General features: G+C 40.7%; 1 protein-coding gene across 4 annotated transcripts in view; it reads left to right on the top strand.

The window, feature by feature from the left end:
- The first annotated feature begins 7,880 nt into the window (after window positions 1-7,880).
- The window catches only part of LOC108715207 (serine/threonine-protein kinase BRSK2), a 97,888-nt gene continuing 95,842 nt past the window's right edge, over window positions 7,881-9,926 (top strand). For all 4 annotated transcript variants that reach the window (XM_018260132.2, XM_041560893.1, XM_018260133.2 and 1 more), the window contains exon 1: window positions 7,881-8,471. In XM_018260132.2, the coding sequence (XP_018115621.1) occupies window positions 8,378-8,471 (94 nt within the window). In that variant the 5' untranslated portion in view covers window positions 7,881-8,377. The remainder of the gene's footprint in view (window positions 8,472-9,926) is intronic.

Here is a 9,926-nt window from a genome sequence, read left to right as displayed (position 1 = left end):
TGCGGGTAGGGAGCGTGCGGGTTAGGGTCGGGTGCGGGTCGAGAAATTCTCGACCCGCACATCACTACTCCCAACTAGGCTTGCCACTTTTGCTGGCGCCTAAACCCGAACAAAGGGGGTGGGGCTGATAGCATTGGGGGTGGAGCAGTGGTGACATAAGAGGCAGACACATTGAAGTAGGTGGAGTTATGACGCTAGGGTGGGGTTATTGCATCACTAAAGGTCCCAATACACGGGCCGATAAAAGCTGCCGACAGTCAGTAGCTTATTGGCCCGTGTATGGGGCCATCTGATGGGCTTCCCAGATCAATATCTGGCTGAAAGTTGGCCAGGGTAAAAAATCCCGTCGGATTGTAGCCGCATCTGTCCATTGATGTGGTCCCGCGATCCGACCTCCTGTATTGCCTCCATTCTGATCGGCCACCTCAATGTGGGCATATCGGGGAGAGATCGCCAAACGAGCGGATCTCCCTGTGTATGGCCACCTTTAGACGCAACTAGCTGGCTTTCCATCCAGTTTTCTCAATGTTGTAAACCGAACAGAAAGTTTTGATGTCCAGTTCAAAACCACACTGGTGGAAACCCTATCTCTTATCTACATTCTGCCCGATGAGTAAGCCCCATCTTTTAATTACAGATATGGGATCTATTCTACAGAGATCAGTTATCCAGAAAGCTCTGAAATACAGCAAAGCTAATTTTTGAAATACAGTTTCTTATTATTGATTGATTTGCTCTTTTTGTTGTTGTTTCTGTAACAAGACATTCACCTCACTTGATAACTTATTGGCCAGATTAGTGTTCGGTTTTCACAAGGCTGAAAACCGAACAGAAACTGGAGACCCAAACAGGCCTTAGAAAAACCGAACTGTTCGGGTCAAAACCGAACAGATTGCAACCCTGCTCCCAACATTTTGGAAATAAAAAGAGGGACAAAAAAGTTGACGCGCGTAGCGAGGCAATTTTTTGTGACCATGCCCCTTTTTGTGGCCACACCCCTAATTGCCATGTTAATTCTACAAAATTTGGCAGGTTATGAAAGTTTGAACACATTTCTGTTTTTTTTTTCAGTTACATAGTTACATAGTTAAATCGGTTTGAAAAAAGACAAAGTTCATGAAGTTCAACAACCCCTCCAAATGAAAACCCAGCCCCATACACACACCCCTCCCTACTTTCACATAAATTCGATATACCCATTTCTATACTAACTATAGAGTTTAGTATCACAAAAGCCTTTGATATTATGTCATCCAAGCCATTCTTAAAGGCATTAACTGAATCAGCCATCACAACATCACCCGGCAGTGCATTATTAAAGTTTTGCTAATGAAGATGAATTGCCCTTTAAGCTGTTAGTCTAACTTTTCCCAAGGGAACTGTTATCTTATATTGTTGCAATTACTTATTTGCTTATCTAGAAATTGTTACAAAAGTATCTTCTCTGCAGCTGTGACAGTTCTGGGCTCTCTGCCAAAAGCCAATTAAGTTAGAAACATTGTTTCTTTTTCTGCCTGTTCAGGTGCAGAGAAAAAAAGGGACTTTCCAGTACAAACAAGGGACTGTGGGTTGAACTGTCAAATGAGGGACTGTCCCTCTAAAAAACAGGAGTTAACTTTTAGTATGCTGTAGAGTGTGATATTCTGAGACAATTTGCAATTGGTTTATTATTTGTGGTTATTTGGCTTTTTATTCAGCAGCTCTCCAGTTTGCAGTGTCAGCCATCTGGTCGCTAGGGTCCAAATTACCCTAAAAACCATGCATTGATTTGAATGAGAATCTGGAATATTAATAGGGGAGGGTCGGAACAGAAAGATGAATAATAAAACATTATAAAAAAAATAACAATAAATGTGTGACTTTAGAAAGGATTTGTTTTTACAGGGGGTCAGTGGCCCCTTTTTAAAAGCTAGAAAGAGTCAGGAGAAGAAGGCAAATAATTCATAAACTATAAAAAATATATAATGAAGACCAATTGAAAATTGGCATAGAATTGGCCGAATCCAAAATAGTGGATTCGGTGCATCCCTAATAAAAACTGCACACAAAAATTATGGATGCACCAAATCCATTATTTTGTATTCGGCCGAACAACTAAATCCTTCTTGAAAGATTCAGCCGAATACCGAACCGAATCCTAATTTGCATATGTAAATTAGGGGTGGGAAAGGAAAAACATTTTTTACTTCCTTGTTTTGTGACAAAAAGTCACGCGATTTCCCTCCCCGCCCCTAGTTTGCATATGCAAATTAGGATTCAGATTCGGCGAATCCGAATCCTGCTGAAAAAGGCCGAATCCTGGCCGAATCCGGGACCGAGTCCTGGATTCGGTGCATCCCTAATAAAAATTTGAAATGTGTGCACAAAAGTTTTTTTCATTTGCGCACATATCGAGAAGAAATTAGAGGGAACATTGGTTCTGAGTTAAATCTTGCCTATATTGAAGTTGCCTTTACATTTCCATTACCCTTAGATTTTTACACTGTACTGTAGATACAGAGCCTTATTTATTGTGTCATTTTAAATTATTAGTAAAAATTGTGTAAAATTTGTGTAGTTCCTTAAATGGCCAGTAGTAGCACATGTGATTATAGGCTATTCTCCACAGAGTCTTATTGATTTGCATGTCTTTTTCAATGTGTTATGGTGCTGCTGCACTGCTTATTCTGTTGTGGTGAAATTTAAATGTTCCCCAACACCCCCGCAATTACAATACCAACCCCAAATGAAACTTTCACATAGGGTCACCCTCCTCAACTGCTTCCCCTGACTCTCGAAATTGCCATTACTCCCCCATACATCAGCGGGAAATGTACAACGGAGGTAGTCGCTACACTTCATTTGGTGGTACAGGTATAGGAACTGTTAATCCAAAATGCTCAGAACCTGGGGTTTTTTTGGATAATGGATATTTCCATAATTTGGATCTTCATACCTTAAGTCTACTAGAAAATCATTTAAACAATAACTAAACACAACAGGCTCGATTTTTCCTTCAACAAAGACGAACTATATCTTAGTTTGGATCAAGTATAAGGTACTGTTTCATTAAGGAAATAGTTTTTAAAAATGTGGATTATTTTAAGGAGATCTCCACACAAACATAAAAATATGCAGACTTTTCGTGATTTCTAATGGTTTGCAACAGTTCCCTAATCCTAGCCCCTGCTCTCCTGCTGATCTGTCTGACTACTTTGCTGAGCTGGCCGACTACTGTTACTTTATATTGGCAGCCATCTGTCCTGCAAACTCCAAACCCCACAATTCCCTGCACATGTGATTTCGATAAGGAAAGGAACATCCCAGTGCAATGCATTGTGGGTTATGTAGTTCCTGCATGCTGTCTGTAAGCTGTGGAGAAGTTGTTACAATTTGTAACATCAGTGTTTAGTCCCTCCTTCCCTGCCAGGATTTCAAATGATGCAGAAAGAGAAGAACTGTTAAACAGCTGGATTTCAGCCTAGAAAATGTCATTTATTCATACTTTTTGAAGAACCAGGTAACTATAATGGGTATATTAGGGGTTTCTCTGTTATGTGGGCCTCTTTATCAAATTGTGGTCTGGAAGCCGGAGTTTCCCTTTATTTATAATGGATTCTATGGGAGACACCCTTCTCATAATTCTGAGCTTTCTGGATAACGGGTTTCCGGATAACGGATCCCATAAATTCATGATGAGAAGTGCCCCCTTGGATGCTCCAGGGTTTGTGCATCATTTAAATGGTACCACCTGCACAAAAGAAAAACCAAGGGGACTAAATCCAGGCAGTATTATTTAATACCACTAGAGGGAGCAACCACACAGAACATGACCATTGCTACTACCCCAAGCTCACCCAGTACATTGTACCCAGGAAACAGTTCCTCTGGGAAGAGAAAGCTCCCATATTGTCTGGCAGACAGTCTGCATATTTACTGCATGCCTACGGATTTATAGTAGGAGTAGGAGGTGTTAAAGGGGAACACCGCCCAAATAGTGGAATAAAATAAATGTCACTGACGAATGAAAATGGAATTCTAAGCTTCTTTCCAAAACAGTTTTAAATAAAGTATATAAATGATTAAATGGTATTGCTATTAAACCCAGTATCACAATGGACATGCAATTGTCTACACAGCCTATTCTAGCTTTTGAAAATATGTAGAAAAAGTCAAGTCTCCTCCAACATGCAAGGCAGAACTGGCTTCTACTACCTTGTTTCATGAGTCAGGACCAGCAGTACAGAGAACAAGAGTCAGGACCAGCAGTACAGAGAACAAGAGTCAGGACCAGGTGTAAAGAAAACAAGAGTCAAGACCAGCAGTACAGAGAACAAGAGTCAGGACCAGGTGTAAAGAAAACAAGAGTCAAGACCAGCAGTACAGAGAACAAGAGTCAGGACCAGGTGTAAAGAAAACAAGAGTCAGGACCAGCAGTACAGAGAACAAGAGAAAGGACCAGGTGTAAAGAAAACAAGAGTCAAGACCAGCAGTACAGAGAACAAGAGTCAGGACCAGGTGTAAAGAAAACAAGAGTCAAGACCAGCAGTACAGAGAACAAGAGTCAGGACCAGGTGTAAAGAAAACAAGAGTCAGGACCAGCAGTACAGAGAACAAGAGAAAGGACCAGGTGTAAAGAAAACAAGAGTCAGGACCAGCAGTACAGAGAACAAGAGAAAGGACCAGGTGTACAGAGAACAAGAATCCCCCTATTCGAATGTAAATTCAAATGTGAGACCTCGACCTTGGAAACAGTCCTAATTTGAATATTCGCCACCTAAAACCTGGCAAGTTCATTTTCAGAGAAAAACTTGATTTCTACGAATCGAATACGATTTTAATACAATTCGAATTATCGGGCCAAAGTCATTCAATCGAATATTAGCCATTCAAATTTTTTTCTTAATTAATTCACATGAATTTGAAATTCGACTTTTGATAAATGGGCCTCTATATATCCCTGAAAAATTAGTGAATTTCTCGCAAAATTTGCGAAACTCAAAAATTAAAGTCAATGGGCGTCCGAATAGTGCGGAGACGTGACGGTTTTGACGCGAGCAACTTTTCCGTTGCGCGTCAAAAAATTTCTGACGCCGGCTTATTTTCCCTGGCCGGCGAATTAATGTGGCAGTTTCGCAAATTTATTAGCTGGCGGTGAAACGCGGAAATTTGCTGTAAACTCGCACCTGGTGAATTTATTCGCCCATCGCTAGGCACTGGCAATGCAAGAAGGCTGGGCTCCCATTTGGCTTGGAAAACATACATCTGCAGAACATTGTACCAGTAGCCTTTGATTTTCAGTGGGATTTGCAGTTCTACAACAAGTTGAGGGCTGCAGGTTGTAGTTAAAGGGGTGGTTCACCTTTATGTTAACTTTAGTATGGACAATCCTGAGCAACTTTTCAATTGTTCCTCATTATCTATTTTTTTTTTTTTTTATTGTTTTTAACTTACTTGCCTTCTTCTTCTGACTCTTTCTAGATTTCAAGTCAGTGACCCCATCTAAAAACAAATGCTCTGTGAGACTACAAATGTATTGTTATTGCTACTTTTTATTACTCACCTTTCTATTTAGACCCTCTCCTGTTCATATTCCAGTCTCTTATTCAAATTAGTGCATGGTCACTAGTCACTAGGGTAATTGGGACCCTAGCAACCAGATTGCTGAAAGTGCAAACTGGAGAGCTGCCAAATAAAGTAAAATAAAGTGAATCTGAATATCACTCTCTACATCATACTAAAAGTTAACTTAAAGGTGAACAACCCATTTAATACTAAAGCACCTCTTAATTGTTACATAGTAGAATAATCCCCCCCCCACTCTTTGATGTTGGGGGCCCAGGCCAAATGCCCTCTCACACCCTGTTTGCACCACTTACTGGCGGGGAGACCCCTACCTGCCACAATGCCACCTACCTTATCACTCTGTGGTGGTAAATGTAGTTTATATACACTATTCTGTTGATGTAGCTGTTCCCATATTATTATTATTATTATTATTTATAATATTATTTATAATATTAGCAGATTAGCTGTCCCTAAGTATCTTGTTAAGGGGGTGATTCACCTTCAAATTAACTTTTAATATGTTATAGAATGGTCAATTATGGGGAATTTTTCAATTGGTCTTTATTATTTATTTTTTGTTTTTTAAATTATTTGCCGCCTACTTCTGACTCTTTCCAGCTTTCAAATGGGGGTCATTGACCCCATCTAAAAACAAATGCTCTGTAAGGCTACAGATTTACTGTTATTGCTACTTTTTATTCCTCATCTTCCTATTCAGATCCCAATCTCTTATTCAAATCAATGCATGGTTGCTCGGGTGATTTGGACCCTAGCAACCAGATGGCTGAAATTGGAGAGCTGTTGAATAAAAAGCTTAATTACTCAACTCAACAGAAATAACAAAAAATGAAAACCCTTTTTCAGTTCAATTGTTTTCAGATTGTTCTCCAGATATAAAGTTCGATATAAAGATAAAAATTACTTACTCCATTTTTTATTTTTTACTGTTTTTCCAAAATCTAATTTTAAGTTGAATGTCAGTGTCTCTGGTGTTTGAGTCTGGCAACTCAGTAATTCAGGTGCAGACTCTAAACTAGGGATGCACCGAATCCACTATTTTGGATTCGGCCGAACCCCCGAATCCTTTGCTAAAGATTCGGCCGAATACCGAACCAAATCCAAGGTGAAACCATTTTGTACTTCCTTGTTTTCTGACAAAAAGTCACACGATTTCCCTCCCCGCCCCTAATTTGCATATGCAAATTAGGATTCGGGTCGACTGGGCAGAAGGATTCTGCCGAATCCGAATCCTGCTGTAAAAGGCCGAATCCTGGCCGAATCCCAAACCGAATCCCGGATTCGGTGCATCCCTACTCTAAACGGTTACAATTTTGCAACAATTAGTTGATACATTTCTCTGCAGCATCTCTGGAGTATTAGCAACTATTGTATCAATTATAACCACTGCCTGTAATGAAACCCAGAGATTCTGCTCAGCAGGGACAAAGATAAGAAATGTATCAACTAAATGTATCAATTTAGAACAGTTTAGGGCAGAGAGATTCGGGGAGATTAATCGCCCATCGACAAATCTCCTCTTCTTCGGGGCGACTAATCTCCCTGAACTGCCTTCCCGCCAGGCTAGAATATAAATCGATGGCACTCGGATGGCACTCGGAGCACTTCGTTTTCCGAAGTCGCCCGAAGTTTCACTGTGAGGCAATTACGGGCGACTTCGGAAAAGGAACAGCTCCGAGTGCCTGCCCCCAGGCGATTTTCATTTTAGGCGGGGGAAGGCAGATTGGGGAGATTAGTCGCCATAAAGAAGAGGAAGAGGTGAATAATCTCCCCGAATCTGACCGTGTGTCTCCTCCCACAGTTGCTTTAGAAGATGAAAAATGACACTTTACACTTCAATATTAAAAAAAAACCGTCACACGTGGAAAATAGAAAGTGATTGGAAAAAGTCGTTATTTCTGGTGAACTGTCTGAAACCAACCAAACTGAAAAAAAGTGTTGGAAGGTCCCTTTAAAGGTGTATTGGGTTAAACGGTGAGAAACAGGTGCATGCTATAATCTATATATTATGTAATATTTCACTTATAATAATGGAAGGCACAGGTAAGCCCATGATGTATTCTGTTCTAACTGTGCATATTTACACTTCCACAGATACAGACTTATATATCGTTACTGCACAATTGAGCACAACAATAAAATAAAAGACAGTCACACATCCCTATGCACAAGGTAACCCACCCCAGTCCAATTAAAATGCATCCCTGAGTCTCCAATTGGAATGGAGCTTAGCATACACCAATCACAGCCAAGCTAACATCTCAGCTTTAGTAGGCTGCAACCCCCCCCCCCTGTACTCCCCCTTCTAGCAGTGAGCGTGAGGATTGATCAGCAGGTCCCTGCTGAGCTGCTTGTATGTAAGGCGGCAGCATCTACACCATGCTCCCTGCACCGTAGCACCAGCCTCCCTCTTCTCATCTTACTTTAACAATTCTACAATATTTACTTTCTCTTTTTTTTTTAATTCCAAAAAAACCTAAAAAGAAAGAGGGGGGTGCATTCTTAATGGGGTGGTTTTTAATTTGTAATTAATCCATTTTTTTGTTTCATTCATCACATTGAGTCTTCAGTGCTTTTCTTCGTGACAGGAGGAACGACAAGGTCCAAGAGACAAGCAGGTTCCTATTGATGGTGAGCTCCGAAAGGTTCTCAGTTGGGCGTCTCAAGAACGGACAGGTTTATTCACCGAGAGAGGGGGGGAGAAGAAACGAACACAGCCACCCCCCCTCCCTCTCCATCCCAGCCCTCCTCCCCCCTTTCCTCTTGAGGATTTTCCTTGCATCTGGATCCCCGTGGAAAGACAGAAGACAAGATGACCACAGTGGGGAAAGATGGTAGCGGAACAACACACATGCAATATGTGGGGCCATATCGGCTGGAGAAGACGCTGGGTAAAGGGCAGACAGGTAGGTACAGCCGGAAACAATAAGGATGTAGGAGGGAGGATGCGGGTGGGGGGGTGTCCATGATTCTGTGGGAGGACCTGTGTTTAGCAATGGTATTAATATATCAATCATAGTATCTGCGGGATGGGCTCACAAAGCAGCTTGCTTGAGGAGTCTGGGCCTTTCTTTACCGGAGCAGTAATGGGGTGGAGACGGTCAATATTTTGGCAGGGTACAAAATATAAAAAAAGCAATTGCCATTGTGAGTTTATATGCCGAGGACTTCCCACACCAGTCAGTTGAACTGAAGAAGCTGCTCGGATGAGCAGTGAAACGTCTTCAATGATTACTCAGCAAGTCCAGTTGTTTTAGAATTATCTATACTAGATATACCCTGACCTGGATGAATGAAAATCTCGAAAAAGCAACTTAACAGAGGTCACAATGCAAGATGTCAAAAAAGGATGTGGAACCTAGACCATAAGTCAAACCCACATAGATTAGCTCCTAAAGAATGACCTTAATGTTTGAGATGGGACCATGTATGAAATGACACAGTGTAGGATTATAGTACTTAGCAATGGTTTCAGTGCAAGGGTGTGTAGTGCAGGCCTTGAGCCAATGTTTGGACCAGCACTGGTGCTGTGAAACCAAAGCTTACCAGGACATCCCGCTGTTGCTCTAGGCTGCCCCTGGGATTTTGCTTGAGTGCTAAATATTAAAAATTGCCCATAGGAATGCCTTGTCATTGTGCACGCCGAGCCAAAAGAGCTGTAGTTATTGTGCCCTGGCTCCCCAACTGCCACAAAGCAATCGCTTTTAACTCAAGTTTATGTGCCAATACAAACATTGCCAGAGCAGTACTGCAAAATGTTATTCTAAATATTTTGCATGACGCAAAATATTATGAAATGAAGGGGCATATTCAAAAAGGGTCGAAGTGAAAATTTGAATTCAATTTTTTTTTTTATGGTCAAAACTGTCAAATTCGACTAGGGAATTATCCAAATTCGATTTGAGTTTTTTAAAACTCTGACCCTTTAAGAATTTAAATTCGACTATTCAACCAGCTAAAACCTGCTGAATTACTATTTAAGTCAGTGGGAGAGGTGCAGGGATCTATTTGGAATGTTTGCAGCCTTCCTGATTTTTGAGTTTTCTTCGGAGAGTAAACTTTGATCGAATTCAAATCTAATTTTATTCGAATTTTCTGGTCATTTAAAAAATGTAATTTTATTAATTAATTTAAAATTAATGAGAGCTTATGGGAGTTTTAAAAAACTCACATGAATTCGAAATTCGACCCTTGATAAATGTGCCTCCCAATGTTTGACCCATGAAATTATTTTTAGTATCACTATGGTGTAGTGCAATATGATGGCTAGCCTGTAGAGACTCTATGCAATGCTTTAAGCGTGGATTTAGGTGATATATATTGGTGAAGCTTCTTTATGCCTCAATAACACTAAAAAGAAC

The sequence above is a fragment of the Xenopus laevis genome, chromosome 4S (assembly GCF_017654675.1).
Source record: "Xenopus laevis strain J_2021 chromosome 4S, Xenopus_laevis_v10.1, whole genome shotgun sequence".
Taxonomy (NCBI): domain Eukaryota; kingdom Metazoa; phylum Chordata; class Amphibia; order Anura; family Pipidae; genus Xenopus; species Xenopus laevis.
The sequence above is the reverse complement of the archived record's forward strand: the minus strand, read 5'-3'. Positions and strand labels throughout refer to the sequence as shown.